Below are 23,084 nucleotides of genomic sequence, written 5' to 3'. Positions count from 1 at the left end.
CCCCCTCGGTTTTTCTTATTCAGTTTGGAGTTAGCTGTTTGTTAGAGTGGTTTATATTTTGGAAGTTGAGGATTTATCTGTACACTTTTTAAAAATAACATTCTTGCTGTTTATTTTCACTGCCCCAACCTCCACCTGTATGTCTCTCTCCAACTTATCTCTATTGATTTCACTTCTTTCTCTCATTCCCCCAAGTGTGTGTCTCTCTTTCTCTCTCTCTCCTTTCTCATCTGTCTCTCTCTCTATCCTCTCACCTCCTTGTCTGTCTGTCTCTCTGTTTCCGCACCTCTCTTTGTCTCTGTCCCCTCGCCTGTCTGTCTCTCTGTGTTTTCTCTCTGTCCCCTCACCCCTCTCTCTGTCTCTGTCTCTCTCCCCCCACCCCCGTCTCTCTCTCTCTCTCTCTCTCTCTCTCTCTCTTTCCCCCCCCCCACCCCTGTCCGTCCCTCTGTCCCCTCACCTGCCTATGTGACTGTCCCATCTCTCACTCCCTGTGTATCGTCCTGACAGGTATATTTGACAAGAGATACCGGACTGCCTGTTCCCGTCTGACTAGCTCCTGGAGCTCAGTGCAGCTGAAGCAATATCGTGTTTTGCCTCCGAGTGCCAAGGCCATTGACTGCCGGAAAACCTTTGGAGCCCTGTTGGAATGCTGATGTTAGGCTGCACTCAGCAGCAGCCCGAAGTACAGACGCGCTGTCTGGATGTCTTCTGTCGGTCTCTGTATATAACTGCCCCTGTGAAAATTGCACTGTGGTGTTGCAACCCATGCACACCCTGTAAATATGATGGTATTTAACACTGTACAATGTGGTGAGCCAGCAAGGAGTGCGAATTGTCTGATATGAAGCAAAATAATGTCCCGGAAGAGAAATTATTTTACAGTCAAAGTATATGATTGTGTGTGTGTGTGTGTGTGTGTGTGTGTGTGTGTGTGAGAGAGAGAGAGAGAGAGAGAGAGAGAGACAGATGGGAGGGTGTGGAGTCGGTCTTCACACACTCTGTCAAACAGGCTTCAGTTTGTGAGTTTAACATGGTCTTAAAATCTGTGACAGCCACAGGAAATGATTTTAGATGGTGGTCAGTGTCCTTCCGTTGTTTAATTTGTTACTGAGTTTGTCAGTTTGACTTGTCGAGACTTGTGCTGTATCAGACTCATCGGAGCGAGGGGAGATGGTGTGAGGTTGTGAGGTGTTCCTCGCTCCAGTTTGTTGTACAGCTCTCAAGACTCCCCTGACCTGACTGGACTCTGACCTCCTGAACTTGCAGGTCCCCAGGAATGAATCACTTCTGGCTGTGGAACTGCATTCTGATCTTCCCCCTGAATGGCCGGGCTCCACTTTTAAGGATGACTCCCCTCTCGCCCGCACCCCCCTTCCCCCCTTCCCCCCCCCCTCCCCTCCACTCCCCCCCCTCCCCTCCACTCCCCCCCCCTCCCCTCCACTCCCCCCCCCTCCCCTCCACTCCCCCCCCCTCCCCTCCACTCCCCCCCCCTCCCCTCCACTCCCCCCCCTCCCCTCCACTCCCCCCCCTCCCCTCCACTCCCCCCCCCTCCCCTCCACTCCCCCCCCCCCTCCCCTCCACTCCCCCCCATCCCCTCCACTCCCCCCCCTCCCCTCCACTCCCCCCCCCTCCCCTCCACTCCCCCCCCTCCCCTCCACTCCCCCCCCTCCCCTCCACTCCCCCCCCCTCCCCTCCACTCCCCCCCCTCCCCTCCACTCCCCCCCCTCCCCTCCACTCCCCCCCCTCCCCTCCACTCCCCCCCCTCCCCTCCACTCCCCCCCCCTCCCCTCCACTCCCCCCCCCCTCCCCTCCACTCCCCCCCCCTCCCCTCCACTCCCCCCCCCTCCCCTCCACTCCCCCCCCTCCCCTCCACTCCCCCCCTCCCCTCCACTACCCCCCCCACTTCCACGCCCCCCCCACTTCCACGCCCCCCCCACTTCCACGCCCCCCCCACTTCCACGCCCCCCCCACTTCCACGCCCCCCCCACTTCCACGCCCCCCCCACTTCCACGCCCCCCCCACTTCCACGCCCCCCCCACTTCCACGCCCCCCCCACTTCCACGCCCCCCCCACTTCCACGCCCCCCCCACTTCCACGCCCCCCCCACTTCCACGCCCCCCCCACTTCCACGCCCCCCCCACTTCCACGCCCCCCCCACTTCCACGCCCCCCCCACCTCCACGCCCCCCCCACTTCCACGCCCCCCCCACTTCCACGCCCCCCCCACTTCCACGCCCCCCCCACCTCCACGCCCCCCCCACCTCCACGCCCCCCCCACCTCCACGCCCCCCCCACCTCCACGCCCCCTCCCCTCTCTCCCCCTCCCCCCCCTCCCCCCTCCCCCCTTCTCTCTCTCCCCCCCTTCTCTCTCTCTCCCCCTTCTCTCTCTCCCCCCCTTCTCTCTCTCCCCCCCTTCTCTCTCTCCCCCCCTTCTCTCTCCCCCCCTTCTCTCTCTCCCCCCCCTTCTCTCTCTCCCCCCCTTCTCTCTCTCCCCCCCCTTCTCTCTCTCCCCCCCCTTCTCTCTCTCCCCCCCCTTCTCTCTCTCCCCCCCTTCTCTCTCTCCCCCCCCTTCTCTCTCTCCCCCCCCTTCTCTCTCTCCCCCCCCTTCTCTCTCTCTCCCCCCTTCTCTCTCTCCCCCCCATCTCTCTTCCCCCCCTCTCTCTTTCCCCCCCCATCCACCCTCTCCCCCTCCCTCCCCTCCCCCTATCTCCCCCTCCCTTCCCCCTCCCCTCCCTCCCCTCCCTCCCCCCTGTCTCCCCCCCTCCCCTTCCCTCCCCTCCCTCCCCCCTCTCCCTCTCCCTCCGCCTCCTCCCTCCCCTCCCCTCCCTCCCTCCCTCCCTGCCCCGTCTCTCTCCCTCTCCCTCCGACCCTCTTTCCCCCCCCCCCTTGCCACCTCCCCACCTCCCCCCCCCCCCCCCGCCACCTCCTCGCCGCCGCCCCCTCTCTCTCCTTGCCCCTGACTCTCTCTCACCCTCCCCTCTCTCCCACTCTCTCCCTCCCCTCTCCCACTTTCTTTCCTCCTCCCCTCTTCCCTCAGCAACAGAGGCTGGGACTCATTGATTGGGGATGTGGGGGAGGGGAGTCAGGGCAGGCTGCATGACAGGGTGTGATGGATCGGACTGGGATTACTGACGCAGAGACATGGATGCTCTGACACCTTTATATTGGACATGCTTCCTCTGAGAGGCACTGCGTATTGCAAAACAGTATTTATTTCACTAAAAAGCCATGTCAGTGCTGCTATTGCTGCTGTGTGTTGTGTAAATATTTCCTGAGGGGGAAGGTTGGTTGTGTGTGTGTGTGTGTGTGTGTGTGTGAGAGAGAGAGAGACAGCAAGCGTGTAACTGTGAGGGAGGTTCGGGATGGAGCTACCAGACTTGACCCTGCACAGTTACTGCCTTACCCTATCCTTTTCCCCTACCCTGGGGCTTCTCGTCCTCCTGGGCTGCTGTCCTTGCCCCTGAGGAGCTGCCCATGCCGACTGGCTTGGAGGAGAAGTTAGTTAAAGTGAGGCAGGCTATTTAGCCCATCCTCACTTCCCTGCCCACCATCACTGGAAGGTGACTGTTAAATGAGAGGGACCCCATACCCCAGTGAGAGTCAGCCCCTTCAAGAGGGGGCGGAACCCCGTACCCCAGTGAGAGTCAGCCCCTTCAGGAGGGGGCAGAACCCCGTACCCCAGTGAGAGTCAGCCCCTTCAAGAGGGGGAGGGGGATCCAGTACCCCAGTGAGAGTCAGCCCCTTCAGGAGAGGGAGGGGGACCAGGGAAAGTCCGCACCTTCAGGAGAAGTGAAGAAAATAATTTTATTAACCTTTCCAGTAAAGGGGAGGTAGGTTGGAGTTCGCTGGCCCTTTGAAGGGTAGTATGTCGGTTATAGATCATTAAATGTTGCTCAAATAGGAAATGTTGGGCAATCCCAATTGTGGGTATTTTAAGGTTTACAGTGTCCCAGGCACATACTATTTGTGATGGCCTGGTATACACTATCCTGCACATAGACTGATTGCGTGGTGTTGTATTATGCAGTGCCCTGGGCACTGATTTCTACTGCGATATGCGCTTTGTTCTGTTTTATCTGTGAAACTGCTACTGATAGTCTACACTGTACAGAGCCACTTGCTGATCAGTAAATCCTGGGCGTTAAGGCCATCTATCATCTGTCTGCATGTCTGATTATTTTTCTTCCTCCAAACTACAACCCCCTCTGACTGTACCCACTCCCTCAGTACCAACTCTACGACAGTGCAACATTGCCCCAACACCGACCTCTGACAGTGCCTGCTCCCTCAGTGACCACCCTTCGACAGTACAACAATCCCTCAGCGCTGACCCTCTGACAGTGCCCACTCCCTCAGCGCCCACCCTCTGACAGTGCAGCGCTTTCTCAGCACCAACCCTCCAACAGTGCCCGCTCCTCCAGTGCTGACCCTATTTGGAAGATGAGAGATATAAATGAAAGAAAAGGAAGTGTGCTTATTAAAGGTGTTGAGTTAAGAACGAAGCTGATTACAGCAGGTCAGAATGAAGGTGAAAAACCAAGTACAAGAAGTAAAGAGAAATTATGAAACATTAATGGAAATCCCAAAGCCTTCTCTCAACACATCATTATAAAAAGTTGGTAAAAGGCAGCTAAGGATTAATTGGGATTGAAATCAGTATTTACACTCTGAGGTGAGAGACATGACTGAGGTGTTAAATGAATACTTGGCATCTATCTCTACCCACGAGGCAGATGCTGCACAGACTACAGTGACAGAGAAGGAAACTCGAATCATTAGAACAGTATGTAATTTAATTAGTATATCCAATACTTTCTATCAGTACAATACTCGAAGGTGATGAGACTTGGGAACCAAGCAAAATGTATCTAAAGATACTAAAGGTCATGAGAGTGGAAACTGCAGAGGTGTTGATGATCATCTTTCAATTTTCCCTGGATTGGGGCTAATCCAAAAGATTAGAGAACAGCAAACATTTCCTCCTCACACAAAAATAGTTGCAGAAGTGCTCTCGCAGTTCCAGATGATTTAACAGCAGTGGTGTGGAAACTTCAAGAACATTGTTCTGCATAGATTAAGAGTCACATGGAAAACGTGGAGTGATTCGCAAGAGTCAGCACAGATTTGTTTGGGGGAAATTGTCTAATTAACTTGGGGTCTTTTGAACAAGGCTCGATGAGGGTGGTGCTGTTGGTGTGGTGTACATGGTCTTTGAAAGGTGTTTGATATAGTGCTACTGAAAAGACACAGGTAAGGAAAGTTATAGGTCATGGAATTATAGGGACAGTAGCAACATGGCTGCGAGATAGGATACAGACTTCGGGTGAGTGGGTATTTTTACAGCTGAAAGGTTTGTAATGGTATCATAGAATCCCTACAGTGTGGGAGCAGGCCATTCAGCCCATTGGGTCCACACTGACCCTCCAAAGAGTATCCCACCCCTCTACTCTATAACCCAGCATTTATTATAGAGCAAACTCTTGCAGACACAGGGAGAGTGTGTAAACTTCACACAGTCATCCGAGGATGAAATCAAACTCAGGTCCCTGACAACTGAGCCACCATGCTGCCTAAAGTTCAATATTGGGATCCTTGCATTTTCTGATACACACAAGTGATCTCTATCCTGTGTGCAGGGGACAATTTCAAAGTTACACAACACTTTGGAGAATTGTTGAGGAGGACAATGTAGAAATTCAAAAGGACATTGGTATGTTAGTAGAGAGAATGGATCGATGAAAGACGAAGTTCAGTGTGAAGAATGCTGGGGTGATGCCCATCACAAGGAAGAGGGAAAAACTATAAAGGGAGATTGCAGGAGATACTCAGCAGATCTGGCAACTTCTGAAGACAGAAACAATTAATACTTTGAGTGCAGTGATCCTTCTTCAGAGTGTTAATTCTGCTTTTTCTCCACAACATGGGCTTCTCCAGCACTTTGCTTTTGTTTTAGATTTTAAGTCACTGCAGTTCTTTGAATTATTATCATATAAAATGCATGAATCTGAAGGGTGTGTAGGAGCTAAGGGAGTTGGGTGTATAAATACTTGCTGTTAAGGGCGTTAGAACAAATAGCTGTTTGCAGAGCATACCAATTCTAGGTTTCATAAACGGTGCTGAAAATGAGTTGCTGGAAAAGCACAGCGGGTCAGGCAGCATCCAAGGAACAGGAGAATCGACGTTTCGGGCATAAGCCCTTCAGGAATGACTCTCTCTGCCCGAAACGTCGATTCTCCTGTTCCTTTGATGCTGCCTGACCTGCTGCGCTTTTCCAGCAACACATTTTTCAGCTCTGATCTCCAGCATCTGCAGTCCTCACTTTCTCCCCTAGGTTTCATAAATAAGAGTACAGGAGTAGGGACGTTATGACGATCTTATACAGAACCAGTAGTTAGACCTCTGCGGGAAGATTTGTGTTTGGTTTTGGACACTGCATTAGGAAGGATAGAGTCATAGAGATGTACAGCATGGAAATAGACCCTTCGGTCCAACCTGTCCATGCTGACCCAGATATCCCAACCCAATCTAGTCCCACCTGCCAGCACCCGGCCCATATCCCTCCAAACCCTTCCTATTCATATACCCATCCAAATGCCTCTTAAATGTTGTAAAAGTACCAGCCCCCACCACATCCTCTGGCAGCTCATTCCATACACGTACCACCCTCTGGGGGAAAATGTTGCCCCTTAGGTCTCTTATATCTTTCCCCTCTCACCCTAAACCTATACCCTCTAGTTCTGGACTCCCCCACCCCAGGGAAAAGACTTTGTCTATTTACCCTACCCATAATTTTGTAAACCTCTATAAGGTCACCCCTCAGCCTCCGATGCTCCAGGGAAAACAGACCCAGCCTGTTCAGCCTGTCCCTGTAGCTCAAACCCTCCAACCCTGGCAACATCCTTGTAAATCTTTTCTGAACCCTTTCAATTGTGTTCTGTGATTTTTTTTTAACTTTGACTGAAATAGGGAGCCAGGAGGAGTAGGATGGGCTGAAAGGCCGCCTACCCAGTCTCATAGTTTTGATAGGCTCAAACGGGGAGAGGGTGGGGTCTATGTATTGCGTGACCCTCAGTCTGGCCAATCATGGGTTTAGAGTGGTCCGCGCGATCAAAGCCGATGGTAGGCGGTTCCGCGAAGATTGGCCAATGACGGGAGTCCACAGAAACAAACCGGGCGCAGTTATCGTGTCGCTTTCCCTGATTCGCCGGGAGCGAAAGCGGGGCGACGGTGGATGCACGGCGTGACCCAATCAGTGCAGAGAGGGTGGGACGATCGGCGCTTGACTGGCAAGCCTCTAACCCAATTGGCAAAGCGTCCGTCGGCCAGTCAGGTTGAAGCGCGCGGGTGGGGACTTTGGCGGGAAGAATGGAGCTCGAGAGCGGCGAGGGGAGCGGGAGCGGAGTAACGGTCACCCCCGAGGGAGGGCGGGAGACAGCGGAGGCTGCCCCACCTGAGGGGGAACGGGGAGGGGTAACCCCGCCGTCCGTGGGCCTGGACTCTTCATCCGGATCGGGGGCGGACACTCCGGCCTCGGACTCAAAAAGGCTGAGACTGTTCAAGGCGGCGATAGACACCACAGTGGAGAAGCTTCTAGAAACCGCCAGGTAACAGTCAACAGGGCTGCACACCTTTCACAGACTGTCCCTTTAAGGGACACCTGCCCGTGTTACACTGGCACTGCCCCTTTAAGGGAAACCTGCCCGTGTTACACTGGCACTGCCCCTTTAAGGGAAACCTGCCTGTGTTACACTGGCACTGCCCCTTTAAGGGAAACCTGCCCGTGTTACACTGGCACTGCCCCTTTAAGGGAAACCTGCCCGTGTTACACTGGCACTGCCCCTTTAAGGGAAACCTGCCTGTGTTACACTGGCACTGCCCCTTTAAGGGAAACCTGCCCGTGTTACACTGGCACTGCCCCTTTAAGGGAAACCTGCCCGTGTTACACTGGCACTGCCCCTTTAAGGGAAACCTGCCCGTGTTACACTGGCACTGCCCCTTTAAGGGAAACCTGACCGTGTTACACTGGCACTGCCCCTTTAAGGGAAACCTGACCGTGTTACACTGGCACTGTCCCTTTAAGGGAAACCTGCCCGTGTTACACTGGCACTGTCCCTTTAAGGGAAACCTGCCCGTGTTACACTGGCACTGCCCCTTTAAGGGAAACCTGCCCGTGTTACACTGGCACTGTCCCTTTAAGGGAAACCTGCCCGTGTTACACTGGCACTGCCCCTTTAAGGGACACCTGCCCGTGTTACACTGGCACTGCCCCTTTAAGGGACACCTGACCGTGTTACACTGGCACTGCCCCTTTAAGGGACGCACTGCCCGTGTTACACTGGCACTGCCCCTTTAAGGGACGCACTGCCCGTGTTACACTGGCACTGCCCCTTTAAGGGACACCTGCCTGTGTTACACTGGCACTGCCCCTTTAAGGGAAACCTGCCCGTGTTACACTGGCACTGCCCCTTTAAGGGAAACCTGCCCGTGTTACACTGGCACTGCCCCTTTAAGGGAAACCTGACCGTGTTACACTGGCACTGCCCCTTTAAGGGAAACCTGACCGTATTACACTGGCACTGCCCCTTTAAGGGAAACCTGCCTGTGTTACACTGGCACTGCCCCTTTAAGGGAAACCTGCCCGTGTTACACTGGCACTGCCCCTTTAAGGGAAACCTGCCCGTGTTACACTGGCACTGTCCCTTTAAGGGAAACCTGCCCGTGTTACACTGGCACTGCCCCTTTAAGGGACACCTGCCCGTGTTACACTGGCACTGCCCCTTTAAGGGAAACCTGACCGTGTTACACTGGCACTGCCCCTTTAAGGGAAACCTGACCGTATTACACTGGCACTGCCCCTTTAAGGGAAACCTGCCTGTGTTACACTGGCACTGCCCCTTTAAGGGAAACCTGCCCGTGTTACACTGGCACTGCCCCTTTAAGGGAAACCTGCCCGTGTTACACTGGCACTGCCCCTTTAAGGGAAACCTGCCCGTGTTACACTGGCACTGCCCCTTTAAGGGACACCTGCCCGTGTTACACTGGCACTGCCCCTTTAAGGGACACCTGACCGTGTTACACTGGCACTGCCCCTTTAAGGGACACCTGCCCGTGTTACACTGGCACTGCCCCTTTAAGGGACGCACTGCCCGTGTTACACTGGCACTGCCCCTTTAAGGGACACCTGCCTGTGTTACACTGGCACTGCCCCTTTAAGGGAAACCTGCCTGTGTTACACTGGCACTGCCCCTTTAAGGGACACCTGCCCGTGTTACACTGGCACTGCCCCTTTAAGGGACGCACTGCCCGTGTTACACTGGCACTGCCCCTTTAAGGGACACCTGCCCGTGTTACACTGGCACTGCCCCTTTAAGGGAAACCTGCCTGTGTTACACTGGCACTGCCCCTTTAAGGGACACCTGCCCGTGTTGCACTGGCAATGCCCCTTTAAGGGACGCACTGCCCCTTTAAGGGACACCTGCCTGAGTTACACTGGCACTGCCCCTTTAAGGGACACCTGACCGTGTTGCACTGGCACTGCCCCTTTAAGGGACACCTGACCGTGTTGCATTGGCATTGCCCCTTTAAGGGACGCACTGCCCCTTTAAGGGACACCTGCCCGTGTTACACTGGCACTGCCCCTTTAAGGGACACCTGCCCGTGTTGCACTGGCACTGCCCCTTTAAGGGACGCACTGCCCCTTTAAGAGACACCTGACCGTGTTACGCTGGCACTGCCCCTTTAAGGGAAACCTGCCCGTGTTACACTGGCACTGCCCCTTTAAGGGACACCTGCCCGTGTTACACTGGCACTGCCCCTTTAAGAGATACCTGACCGTATTACACCGGCACTGCCCCTTTAAGAGATACCTGACCGTATTACACTGGCACTGCCCCTTTAAGGGAAACCTGACCGTGTTACACTGGCACTGTCCCTTTAAGGGAAACCTGACCGTGTTACACTGGCACTGCCCCTTTAAGGGACACCTGACCGTATTACACCGGCACTGCCCCTTTAAGGGAAACCTGACCGTGTTACACTGGCACTGCCCCTTTAAGGGAAACCTGCCTGTGTTGCACTGGCACTGCCCCTTTAAGGGAAACCTGACCGTGTTACACTGGCACTGCCCCTTTAAGGGAAACCTGCCTGTGTTACACTGGCACTGCCCCTTTAAGGGAAACCTGACCGTATTACACTGGCACTGCCCCTTTAAGGGAAACCTGACCGTGTTACACTGGCACTGCCCCTTTAAGGGAAACCTGACCGTGTTACACTGGCACTGCCCCTTTAAGGGAAACCTGCCTGTGTTACACTGGCACTGCCCCTTTAAGGGACACCTGCCCGTGTTACACTGGCACTGCCCCTTTAAGGGAAACCTGCCCGTGTTACACTGGCACTGCCCCTTTAAGGGACACCTGCCCGTGTTACACTGGCACTGCCCCTTTAAGGGACGCACTGCCCGTGTTACACTGGCACTGCCCCTTTAAGGGAAACCTGACCGTGTTACACTGGCACTGCCCCTTTAAGGGAAACCTGACCGTGTTACACTGGCACTGCCCCTTTAAGGGAAACCTGCCTGTGTTACACAGGCACTGCCCCTTTAAGGGAAACCTGCCTGTGTTACACTGGCACTGCCCCTTTAAGGGAAACCTGCCTGTGTTACACTGGCACTGCCCCTTTAAGGGACACCTGCCCGTGTTACACTGGCACTGCCCCTTTAAGGGACGCACTGCCCGTGTTACACTGGCACTGCCCCTTTAAGGGACGCACTGCCCGTGTTACACTGGCACTGCCCCTTTAAGGGACACCTGCCTGTGTTACACTGGCACTGCCCCTTTAAGGGACGCACTGCCCCTTTAAGGGACACCTGCCCGTGTTACACTGGCACTGCCCCTTTAAGGGACACCTGCCCATGTTGCACTGGCACTGCCCCTTTAAGGGACACACTGCCCCTTTAAGAGACACCTGACCGTGTTACACTGGCCCTGCCCCTTTAAGGGAAACCTGCCCGTGTTACACTGGCACTGCCCCTTTAAGAGATACCTGCCCCTTTGATGAAAGGCCTTGTGTGTTTGGATTGTCCCTCAAGGGGTACACCTCTATAAAGTCCTGCCCCTTTAAGGAATGCATCTTTAACTTTAAAGAATCACCCCTTGCCCAGAGATTCCCTTTTTTAAGAGTTTATACTCAGAGACTACACCATTGTGGAATCCCCATTACAATGGGGAAATGCCTGCTGACACTAGAACTGACCCTTTAAAGAATCTCCCTTGTACTGGGTCTATTCCTTTTAAGGAATTCCCCCTACATTAGGAATGTACCCTTTAAGAGAACCTCCTTACATCGGGGCTACCTGTTTAGATTGCCTGTTCATTGATCAGATCGTGTGAGTTGGGACAACATGTTGAGGTTGTACAGGACATTGGTAAGGCTACATCTGGAGTATTGTGTACAGTTCTTGACACCCTACCTTAGGAAGGACATTATTAAATTGGAGCGAATTCACAAAAGATTTACCAGGATGTTGCTGAGACTGGAGGGTTTGAATTAAGGGATAAGCTGGGAACTTTTTCACTGGAGCATTAGGGTCTGAGAGGTGACCTTAGAGAGGTTTATAAGGGGCATGGTAAATGGCCATGGTCTCTTTCCCAGGGTGACAGGAGAAAGATTTAAAAGGGACATGTGGGGCAACTTTTTCACACAGAAGGTGGTTCGTATGTAGAATGAACTGCTCGAGGAAGTGGTAGATGGAGGTACAGTTACAACATTTAAAAGTTTTGAAAAATCACGTAACATCAGTACTGGGATTTACATATTAATAAACCAAAACCTGCAACCCATTCTAAAAGATGAAAGACTTAACAGCAATCTAGGTTTGTTCAATATATCATTTCAGTTGCACGACACTGTAATCTTTTGCTCGGAATTCTGTGTTTTATGGTCCTGCTCCACATACTGATGAAGGAGCAGTGCTGTGAAAGCTAGTGCTTCCAAATAAACCTGTAGGACAATACCTAGTGTTGTGTGATTTTTAACTTTGTCCACCCCAGTCCAACACTGGCTCCTCCACATCATAACGTTTAAAAGACATTTGGAAGGAATGTGCACAGGAAAGGTTTAGAGGTATATGGGCCAAACACAGGCAAATGGGGCCAGTTTTGTTTAGGAAACTGGTCGGGGTAGACAAGTTGGACCCAAGGGTCTGCTTCCATACTGCATGACTGTCATAAGCAAGATCAACCCAGTATTTACTGCCCTTGAGAAGGTGTGAATCAATGCACTCCATCTGTTGTACGTCCAGCTTTGGAAGGGAGTTGCAGGATTTTGATACTGCTGATTTGATTACTGCTCTGTCTCCGAATACTCTGTCAGATCAATCCTAACTGCAAGCAGAGCGTGTTCTGCTTGAGCTCTTTAAATGCCTCAATATCCGCAAACTAGGTTGTTCATTGACCTTTGGTATATGTGGTCAACTAATAGCAACTGCTGGTAATTTACTCCACCTCTAAATTTGAAATGAATCTGATTACTTTATTTTGTGTATTTGTTTTGATTTTCACACTGACAATTGTTTGATGGATGTGTTTTAATAATTGAGGGCATGGCACCCTGTTTTTCTTCCCTCCGTATGTAGCTTTGAGAGGTTTGCTCAGTGCTTTCAACCTGTTTACAAAATTCAGCCACAGTTCACACATAGTGTCTACAAGCAGCTTATTTCTCAACTCCAGACCTCTATCCAGGTGAGCAATGAAGAACCCTGTTTATTAAAATTTCTGGCTGTTATCAAATTTGTTAATTGATCAATTGGTTCAAAATTAATAGCTCTGTCAAAGAAATGGAATAGGCTCAATGGGCCAAATAGCTGTGTTGTGTGATTCTTTGTTTGCCTTCCTACCAAACCTTTTGCCATTTTTTTGTGTTTTTCACTAGTTTAATGTTCTGTTTTCCTCTTTATCAGTTTCTTGGTCCTATTTTGCTGAAGGAGAAAGTGAGGACTGCAAATGCTGGATATCAAAGTCAAAGAGTGTGGTGCTACAAAAGCACAGCAGGTCAGGCAGCATCCGAGGAGCAGGAGCGTCAACGTATGCTGGAAGTGTTGAACTCTCCTGCTCCTTGGATGCTGCCTGGCCAACTGTGCATTTCCAGCACCACACTCTTCGTCCCTATTCTGCTGAAGTCGAAAATGTTCCCAGTCATCGGTCTTCGTAATATTTTGGCAACTTTATTTCTTTCGTCTAATGCAATCTTTTAATTTCTGTCAATGACCATGGTTAAACTACCTTCCTGACAAGATTTTTGAGTCTCAAAGAAATGTAAATTTGTAATCACCATGTTTTAAACTGTCTGTGAACTGGCCCTATTGCTCAATCTACCCAATTACAAGTGTCTTTCACTGGAGTGTCAGACGTTGAGAGGTGATCATATAGAAGTTCATAAAATAACGAAGGGTAGAGATAGAGTTAATAATAGTTGTCTTTTTCCCAAGGATGGGGGAATTTCAACACCAAGAGGCACAATTTTAAGGTGAGAAGAGTCAGATTTTAAAAAGATGCGAGGCGCAAATGTTTTGGACAGAGGGTGGTTCGCATGTGTCATAAATTTCCTGAGGATGTGGACATGTTTAAAAGACACTGGGATAAGTACTTGAATAAGAAAGGTTTGGAGGGATAGGGGACAGGAGCAGGCAGGTGGGATTAGTTTAGGTAAAAACGAGGACTGCAGATGCTGGAAACCCGAGTCTGGATTAGAATGGTGCTGGAAAAGCACAGCAGGTCAGGCAGCATCCAAGGAGCAGGAAAATTGACGTTTTGGGCAAAAGCCCTTCATCAGGAATCATTCCAGCACCACTCTAATCCAAGTGGGTTTAGTTTGGGATTATGTTTAGTATGGACTAGTTGGACCAAAGGGTCTGTTTCCATGCTGTATAACTCTATAATTCAGTAGAAAATCAATCTCAATTGTAATCAAAATGACCCTACTTCAATACATTTTCTACTTGTCTGTGTATTAGTGACATAGGTCACAAGCTAGATGGCCAGTTTTGAGTATGCTGACCTTTTCAAAGAACTGATGTGACCCAGAACAGTTCAAGGATCTTTTCACTTTGAAGTGTTAAGTTCCACACTTCTTAAAATTCGTTTCATGAGAGAAATACAGTATTTTTAAATGTTAGTATGCAAAGGGGTAGCCAGATTGTTTCTTACAGTTTCCTAGTTTATTTTCAGTTGAAGAACCTGGTTTAGGTTCACTTTCAAATTTAATGTATAATTCTATAATATTATATAGAGTATATATAATTATATATATTCCGTAGAAGTTCCATTACAAAAAGAGTATGAATTATAAATTTAAGGGTATTGCAGCTGTACAAGTTGCTGCTGAGACCACATGTGGAGTATTGTGAGCAGTTTTGGTCCGCGTATTTAAGAAAAGATATTTCTCTTGAGGCAGTTCAGAGAAAGTTCACTGGGATGATCCCCAGCGTGGCGGGATTATTGTATGAGTGAAAGTTAGGTCGTCCTGCTCAATGGAGTTGAGAAGAATGAGGTGATCTTATTGAAATAGATAGGGGCTCGTTGGGCTAAATGCTGAGAAAATGTATCTTCTGCTGGGAGTCTAGGATCAGAGGGCATAGTCTCAGAATCAAAGGGTGCCAATTTAAGACTGAGATGAGGAAGAATTTCTTTTCTCAGTGGTTTGAGGTTCTTTGGAACTCCTTGTCAGAGAGATCTGTGGGGGCAGAGTCTTTATGTCTATTTATGGCTGAGATAGACAGATTCTTGATCAGTCGGGAAATCAAAGATTATGGGGACAAAAGGGGAGGAAAATGAACATGAGGTATGTCAGATCAGCCATGATCGTATTGAATGGCACAGGAGGCTCAACGGGCCAAGCAGGCTGCTCCTGTTCCTGTTTCTTACGGTCTTGTAATTAGATCTTTTTCATTGCACAATACTATATCTAAAATAGAACGTAGAACAGTAATGCACAGCTCACCGTATCTGTGCTGACCATGATACAATTTCTAAACTAATTCCATCTACCTGCTCAAGGTCTGTATCCCTCTGTTCTCTGCCTGTTCATGTGTCTGTCTAAATGCCTTATAAACTTTACTATTGTATCTTCATCTACTACTACCCCAGCAGCATGTTCCACGCACCTACTACCCCCTGTGTTTTCCTCACTTTAAAGTTTCTCCCCATCACCTTAAACCTTTGCCCCACGGTATTTGACATTTCCATTCTGGGAAAGAGCCTCCCAACTACCCCCCCCATATCCCTTGTAATTTTATATACTTCTATTAGGTCATCTCTCTGCCTTCGGCTCAAGCAAAAACAATCCAAGATTACCTTTGTAGCAATACACTGCAATCCAGTCATCATCGACGTAAACCTCTTCTGCACCCTCTCCAAAGCCTCCACATCCATCCTGTAGTGCAACAGTCAAAACTGCACAGTACTCCAAATGTGGCCTGACCAAATCCTTGTGCAGTTGCAACATGACTTTAATACACAGTATCGTAACCAATGAAGCAAGCATGCTGCGTCTCTTCTTTATCATCTTATCCACTTCCATTGCCACTTTGAGTGACGGCTTTTACTAAATTCATATTCCACCATCTGCCATTGCAGGACTCAAACCTAGGTATCAAGGACATTATCTGAATTGCTGGATTAATAGTTCAGTTACAGTACCAGTAGACCATCATTTTCTCAGAATGCTACAAGAAATAGCATGTTATCTTATTGGATCCCTGAAATACAGTCCAAGAAAACTATCTTGTAGGTTGGTGTCCGTCTGTGTCAGTTGAAATTCCATGTGATCCAGCTTCCTGATTTATACCATGCTGTATAATACTGTTTAGTGGCTTACAAACAACTCCCACCACTCTTTGTCCTTTGCTGTTTCTTATCTCCACACACTGATTCTACATCTTGAATTTCACTGTTGTTGATCCTTCACTGACAGCATTATCCCACCTTCTTTTCCTTACTATCTATTGTTCCTGAATGTCAAATACCCGTGAGCATTTAGTTCCTGGTGTTGGTCCACACTGCAGCCATGTCTGCATCATGGCACTTAAATCTTACCTGTTTATTTGTGCAGTCAATTCATCTACCTTGTTGCAAATGCTATGTGATTTCAGTGAGAGATCATTTCAAAGAATCCCTACAGCATGAAAGCAGGCCTTTCGACCCATCGAGTCCACACCAACTCTCCAAAGAGCATCCCACCCAGACACAACCCATCCCCGTAACCCCAACTTTCCATGGCTAATCCACGTAACCTGCACATTCCTTTACACACGGCAATTTAGTATGGACCATCCACCCTAACCTGCTAAATGACATCACCAACCCAAAGAAACCCAAACGTATAAATAGAAAGCAAAAATCATCAGCAGTGCTTCGCCCGGAGGTTCACTGAAGATGTTACCTAGTAGGGTGACAAAACGTCTGGAAATGAACCTTCTAGCCCAGCCAGCAAACATACATCCAGAACCTCAACCTGAGCTACAAATCTTTTCAAAACTCGCTAAGATATTGTGTATTAAATCCTTTGCGTGTACATAATTAATCTGGGATCCAGAACTATCTCCTGAAACCTCTTCTTTCCCCATTACAGGAAGAAGTCAGTCAGATCTCTGAAGATGGACTGTTTGAGCGAGCACTCCCTAAATTGGATCAGTTGGAACGTGAATCTGAAGCACGTACAGACCCTGCGTGGTAAGAGCAGACTGCAATCATTTAGGAGTAAACTAGCAGCTGGATAGAACTCCTTGTCTAACAGCAGAGTCATACAGCATGGAAACAGACCCTTTGGTCCAATTGCTTTGCACCGATGAGACATCCCAATCTGACCTAGTCCTGCTTGCCAGTATTTGGCCCACGTCCCTCTGAACCCTACCTATTCATATACCCATCCTTTTAAATGTTGTAATTGTACTAGCCTTCACTTTGTCTGGCAGCTCGTTCCACACATGCATCCACCCTCTGCATGAAAAACCTACTCCTCAGGTCCTTTATAAATCTTTATCGTCTCATGATATATCTGTACCCTCTACTTTCGGACTCCCCCACCTTCTTGGCTATTTACCCTTTCCATGCCACTCATGATTTTATAAACCTCAATAAGGTCACCCCTCAGCCTCTGACGCTGCAGGGAAAAAAGCCCCAGCCTATTCAGACTCTTCCCCGTAACTCAAACCCTCAAGTTCTGGCAATATCCCTATAAATCTTTTCTACATACCCCCAAATTTAACAAATCCTTCCTATAGAAGGGTGACCAGAATTGCATGCATTATTTCAAAAATGACTTAACCAATATCTCTATAGCCACAACATGACACCCAAATTCTTATACTCAAGTGCACTGACCAATGAAGGCAAGCATACCAAACCCCACCTACACCACTCTACCTGCAACTCCACTTTCAAGGAACTATGCATCTGCAGCCCTGGGTCTCTGTTTGGCAACAATCCTCAGAGCTCACCATTAACTATATAAGTCTCGCTCTGGTTTGCCTTATCAAATCGCAACACCTTGCATTTATCTAAATTAAATGCCATTTGCCACAAGACTGCAGCAGCTGACCGCCATCTTCTCCAGGGCAATGAGGGATGGGCAGTAGATGCAGACCCAGCCAGTGTCTCCCACATCCCACAATGAATTTAAATAAAATCTATTTCCAAGGGCTGGCCTGGTATAACTAGTCTAAACAATCGCAGGGTTCCTGCTCCTGATCACTGTCAGTGATCTCTGAGTTAGAGAATGAGACGGTGAACAATGTGAATGGAATTGTTTTCCCTTTTGCTTTGTAAGCGTTTTAGATAAATGCGAGATGTTGCATTTTGGTAAGGGAAACCAGGGCGGGGTTTATACAGTTAATGGTGGCTCTGAGGACTGTTGCCAAAGAAAGTGACCTACGGTCGCAGGTAGACAGAGTGTTGAAAAAGGAGTTTAGTGTGCCTGCCTTCATTGGTCAGTGCACTGAGTATAGGAGTTGGGATGCCATGTTGCAGCTGTACATTGCTGAGGCCACTTTCAGAATAATGTGTACAATTCTGGTCACCCTTCTGCAGAAAGGATGTTAAATTTGAGAGGGTACAGAAAAGATTTACAAGGATGTTGTTGCCAGGACTAGAGTTTGAGTTACAGGAAGAGACTAAGCAGGCTGTGGCTTTGGAACTATAGATTAAGTCTGACAACGGTGGTGAGCATGTTGTTGGAGGAGATTCTGGGGGACAGGATTTACATGTGTTTGGAACGGCAAAGACTCAGTCATAGTGATAGTTGTCATGGCTTTGTGTGTGGGAAATTTATCTCAATAATTTGATTACTTCAAAAAACTCAATGAAGATTGATGGGGGCAGAGTGGTGGACATGATCTATATGGACTTCAGTGACCCGTTCAACAAGGTTGCTCAGGGTAGACTGTTTAGCAAGATTAGATCACATGGAATATAGGGAAAACTAGCCATTTAGATACAGAAGTGGTTCAAAGGTAGAAATCAGAGGGTGGTGGTGGATGGTTTCTTTTCAGATTGGAGACTGGTGGCCAGTGATGTACCATAAGGATCAATGCTTTGGATGTGTATATAGGAGGAGAAAGTGAGGACTGCAGATGCTGGAGATCAGAACTGAAAAATGTGTTGCTAGAAAAGCGCAGCAGGTCAGGCAGCATCCAAGGAGCAGGAGAATTGACGTTTCGGGCATAAGCCCTTCAGGAATGAGGAAGGTGTGCCAAGCAGGCTAAGATAAAAGGTAGGGAGGAGGGACTTGTATATAGGAGGTATGGTTAGGAAGTTTGCAGATGACACCAAAATTGGAAGTATAGTGGACAGTGAAGAAGGTTACCTCAAAGCACAATGGGATCTTGATCAGATGTGCCAAGTAGTGGCAGGAGTTTAATTAGATAAATGTGAGGTGCTGCATTTTGGAAAGGCACATCAGTGCAGGTCTTATATGCTTAATGGCAAGGTCCTGGGGAGTATTGCTGAACAAAGAGACCTTGGAATGTTCACAGTTCCTTGAAAGTGGAGTTGCAGGTAATAGGATAGTCAAGAAGGCGTTTGGTATACTTGACTTTATTGTGTGCCTTTATTGATCAGTACATTGAATATGGGAATTGTGAGGTCATGCTGTGGTTGTACAGGACATTGGTTAGGCCACTTTTGGAATATTATGTGCAGTTCTGGTCTCTGTGCTATAGAAAGGGTGTTGTGAAACTTGAAAGGGTTCAGAAAAGACTGACAAGGCCGTTGCCAGGTTTGAAGGGTTTGAGCTGTGGGGAGAGGCTGAATAGGCTGGAGCGTCGGAGGCTGAAGGTTTATGAAATCATGAGGGCCATGGATAGGGTGAATAGACAAGGTCTTTTCTCTGGGATGGGGGAGTCTAAAACTAAGGTGAGAGGGAAAAGATTTTAAAGGGACCTAAGGGGCGAATTTTTTCACGCAGAGGGTGGTGGTGTATGGAATGAGCTACGAGAGGAAGCGTTGGAGGCTGCTACATTACAACATTTAAAGGGCATCTGGATGGGTATATGAATAAGAAGGGTTTAGAGGGATATAGGCTAAATGCTGGCAAATGGGACTAAATTTATCTAAGACATGTGGTTGGCATGGATGAGTTGAACCGAAGAGTCTGTTTCTGTAAGTCTCTACGACTCTAATGTAGATATCGGTGTGTGTGGGACTGATGTAGTATGTCATCTGCTAAATGAAGCCCCTGTTGCTGAATTTCAGGCGTCCCACAGGCTCCCCAGCTGTGGACCTACGGACACACCTGGTGCCATACCTGCTGCAACAACGTGATTACCTGCGCCTGAAACTGAAGAGGGCAAAGGAGGAGAATGCAGCTCTGGCACAGTCAGTCCTCGAGGGCAGGAGCAGGGTCGAATCGTTGGTGCGAGTGCGAGACGAGCAATGTCAGCGTTGGCAGGTATGGAATACTAATAAACAGCGCAGCTCACTGCTGTCTCGAATCATGAGTGTAGATCTTCCATGAACAAGATGGCATGTTGGCTCAATGGTTAGCACTGCTGCCTCACAGCATCTGGAACCTAGATTCGATTCCAGCCTCGGGTGACTGTCTGTGTGATGGTTGCACATTCTGCCTGTGTCTGCATAGGTTTCCATTGGGTACTCCGGTTTCCTCCCACGTGCCAAAATAGGCAGGTTAGATGGATCAGCTGAGCTAAATTACCCTGTAGTGTCCCTTTTGTTCATTTTCTTTGTAGTTCTGCTCCTTTCTGTATAATCTTGCTTCCAATGTTACTGGAAGTGTTGACCAAGTCTAGGTTTGTATTGTTGTGGTTGATCACTCCTTTAACCTCTCAACAAAGGTACATGTAAGGGGTCCTTACCCTTGTATCATTGAATTGGCGCACTGTCTGTGTCAGGCTCTGAGCTGACTGGGGGAGAGTTTTAAATCGAGCAGTGGTATACCAAAAACTGCATCTAATCTTGAGACCAGAGGTATATTAGAGCTGCTGTATATACAACTTGTGTCTGAATGTATGACGCTGTCTCACTTTAGTCTAATTATTAAGCTCTATTTATTGTCTCTAGCCTCCTAGTGTCCAGGGATGTGTGGGTTAGTAATGGGAAATGCAGGGTTACAGGGATAGGGAAAGGGGCTGGATCTGGAAAGGATACTCTTTGGAGGATCAGTATGAATTCGATGGGCCAACTGGTCTGCTTCCACACTAGGGAATCTATGAACATTAGTGTATGTTTGGCGGAGGCTGGATCTCGATGTCATGTTGCTAACACTGGTGTATTTGATTCACAGCAATGTACTGAACTCTGTCGTCAGTTTCAGTTGGACGAACACTGAACAAGTGAAGGTGGCCGGTGTCTGAATGCCGTTGTTGAATTCCAAGTGATTTTCTCATTTTTGATGTGTTCATGTACCTTCATTCACATTCTGTGATCTTCAGAGGTGAACCAGCCCAGCTCAAAGTCCCTGCAGACCTCAATAGATAACTGATGAGGAGATAAATGGTACCCAGGTAGGAAGGGTAAATGAATGGTATGTGTAAAGTAGAGAGAGGAATAGCAATGACGTAGTGACTGTCCTTTTCCTCTGCAGACTGAATTGCTCTGCTGGCTGACTGTGGCCCATGTGATAAAATTAAAGGGCAGTCACAACAGCACTTCAAGATAGTATAGAGGAAGCATTACTCTCTATCTAACCCTATGATTGATGTGGACAATGTAGAGAGAGCTTTATTTTAAGTTTAAAAGCACAGAGGGAGCTTTACTCTTCCTAACCCTGTACTGACCTCGTCCTGACAGTGTTTGATGGGGACAGTGTAGAGTGGGTTATTTCTGCCGCAGTATCCCTCAACTTGATGGATAAAAAGATCCCTTAAACCTGGATGTTTGGCCTCTGCTTTGAGGTTTGAATTTGAAAGCCAATCTCTGTTGCTGTATATTGGTAATTTTATTTTGTTCATTTTCTTTTTTCTGTATAATCTTGCTTCCAATGTTACTGGAAGTGTTGACCAAGTCTAGGTTTGTATTGTTGTGGTTGATCACTCCTTTAACCTCTCAACAAAGGTATCTGTCAGGGGTCCTTACCCTTGTATCATTGAATTGGCGCACTGTCTGTGTCAGGCTCTGAGCTGACTGGGGGAGAGTTTTAAATCGAACAGTGGTATACCAAAACTGCATCTAATCTTGAGACCAGAGGTATACCAGAGCTGCTGTACATACAACTTGTGTCTGGATGGATGATCCCATCTCAGTTTGGTCTATTTATTAAGCAGTGTCTCCTACCAGTCTAGGAGTATGTGAGTGTATGCAGACACTCTGAAACTCAGCTGAAACCAACAGCCTGGTATCTCACTCGCTCAGCAGCCGCTCCTTCTACCGTGGGACCAACTTCTTCAACACACACACAAACAGTGGCATCTGTACTGTCACTGCAGAGAACATTGTCTGCACAAACTTTCTTCTAGGGCAATGTTTAGGACGGCAGTGAAATTTGTCACGGGGTGGGTGGTTGGTGGGCGAGGAATTATCAGTGTAAATTTGTGTTTGCATTAAACCAAAGCTGAAAATCAGCGTGAATCTCAATCATCCTGTGTTCTGTGTCTTCATTTTCTTCTCCCCCCCCCCCCCCCCCTTCCTCTTCTGCTGGATTGCAGGCCTCGCTCCAAAAGTATTGCAACAAGGTAGGACTGTCTGTGCCGAGAACAAGACTGTTTGAGTAGCCTGCTGGTGTTTAATTCCTTCCTCGTGGGAGGAAAGGAAGGGCAAGCTGCTATTTCTGTTGATGCCTGAGCTAGGACAGACTAGATGAACAGTGACAAGAGGTCGATCCTGGCAGTTTCTGACTGATGTAGTCACTGATCTGTCAACGGGAAGCACCTATACCAGCAATAACACTTTATCCCAGCTCTTCCTTATTCTGAAATAAGCAGTAACCATTCAGTCCCTGGAATGAGCTGCTCGGTAGAGAAATTAATCCCAAACAAAGTTACCAGCAGGAAGGAGAGAGAACTTTAACTCAGTGAGAATCAGCTCAGTGTCACCAAGTACAACAGAAGGCCATTCGATCTATCTTGTTTTATGCCAGTGTTATCCAATTCTGTTCTGTCAGATCACATAATCTCACTGACCATTCAAACTCTAGGTCGCAACAACTAACTACCTCTACCCAGTTACTTAGTTCCTGTGTCACTGCCATGGGGTATGTCTGAGTTGGTGGGTAGCTGTGTCTCCCTAAGATATTGTCATCCTAATTTTTAAGTCCCTCTTTTTCTGAGAAACATCCTTTAGCCCTACATATCCCTTTTCTCTGTAACCCATTCAAGATCCCTCCCTACATCTGTCACCTCCCCCAGTCCCTACACTCCCTGTCACAAGACCCTTTGACTCTATATCCATCCCTATCTTGAAAACCTACTCCGGCCACGACACCCTATCTCTGTCACCTCCTCCAGCCCCCGACATCCCTCCCTATCTCTGTCAATTCCTTCAGCTCCTACACCCTCTTCTCTGGCTCCTTAAAATATTTTGCTTTGATCAAGAGTTATGTTGCTTTACACAGACGCCTTTGTATCTATCAGTGTGCAGCTTT

The 23,084-nt window shown here is 48.7% G+C and overlaps 2 protein-coding genes across 2 annotated transcripts in view; both read left to right on the top strand.

The window, feature by feature from the left end:
* Positions 1–1,381, top strand: part of LOC140453888 (DENN domain-containing protein 4B-like) — a 66,684-nt gene extending 65,303 nt beyond the window's left edge. The window contains 1 exon segment of the mRNA XM_072548747.1: positions 508–1,381. Coding sequence (XP_072404848.1) covers positions 508–653 — 146 coding nt within the window. The 3' untranslated portion in view covers positions 654–1,381.
* A 5,966-nt stretch (positions 1,382–7,347) lies between these two features.
* Positions 7,348–22,078, top strand: pmf1 (polyamine modulated factor 1). The gene is made up of 5 exons (XM_072548831.1): positions 7,348–7,603; positions 12,631–12,736; positions 16,623–16,723; positions 19,742–19,937; positions 20,790–22,078. The coding sequence occupies exons 1-5, from the start codon at positions 7,365–7,367 to the stop codon at positions 20,832–20,834; spliced, it is 687 nt and encodes a 228-aa protein (XP_072404932.1). The 5' UTR covers positions 7,348–7,364; the 3' UTR covers positions 20,835–22,078.
* The last annotated feature ends 1,006 nt before the right edge of the window (positions 22,079–23,084 follow it).

This window comes from Chiloscyllium punctatum, chromosome 28, assembly GCF_047496795.1.
Source record: "Chiloscyllium punctatum isolate Juve2018m chromosome 28, sChiPun1.3, whole genome shotgun sequence".
Taxonomy (NCBI): Eukaryota; Metazoa; Chordata; class Chondrichthyes; order Orectolobiformes; family Hemiscylliidae; genus Chiloscyllium; species Chiloscyllium punctatum.
The sequence above is the reverse complement of the archived record's forward strand: the minus strand, read 5'-3'. Positions and strand labels throughout refer to the sequence as shown.

What these genes read in the sequence shown, in the direction of transcription:
- pmf1 (XM_072548831.1), top strand. Translation starts at nt 7,365, where the DNA reads ATGGAGCTCGAGAGCGGCGAGGGGAGCGGGAGCGGAGTAACGGTCACC. An exon ending in AAGCTTCTAGAAACCGCCAG is followed by an intron (nt 7,604 to 12,630) that starts GTAACAGTCAAC and finishes CTCCGTATGTAG; the next exon opens with CTTTGAGAGGTTTGCTCAGT. An exon ending in AACTCCAGACCTCTATCCAG is followed by an intron (nt 12,737 to 16,622) that starts GTGAGCAATGAA and finishes TCCCCATTACAG; the next exon opens with GAAGAAGTCAGTCAGATCTC.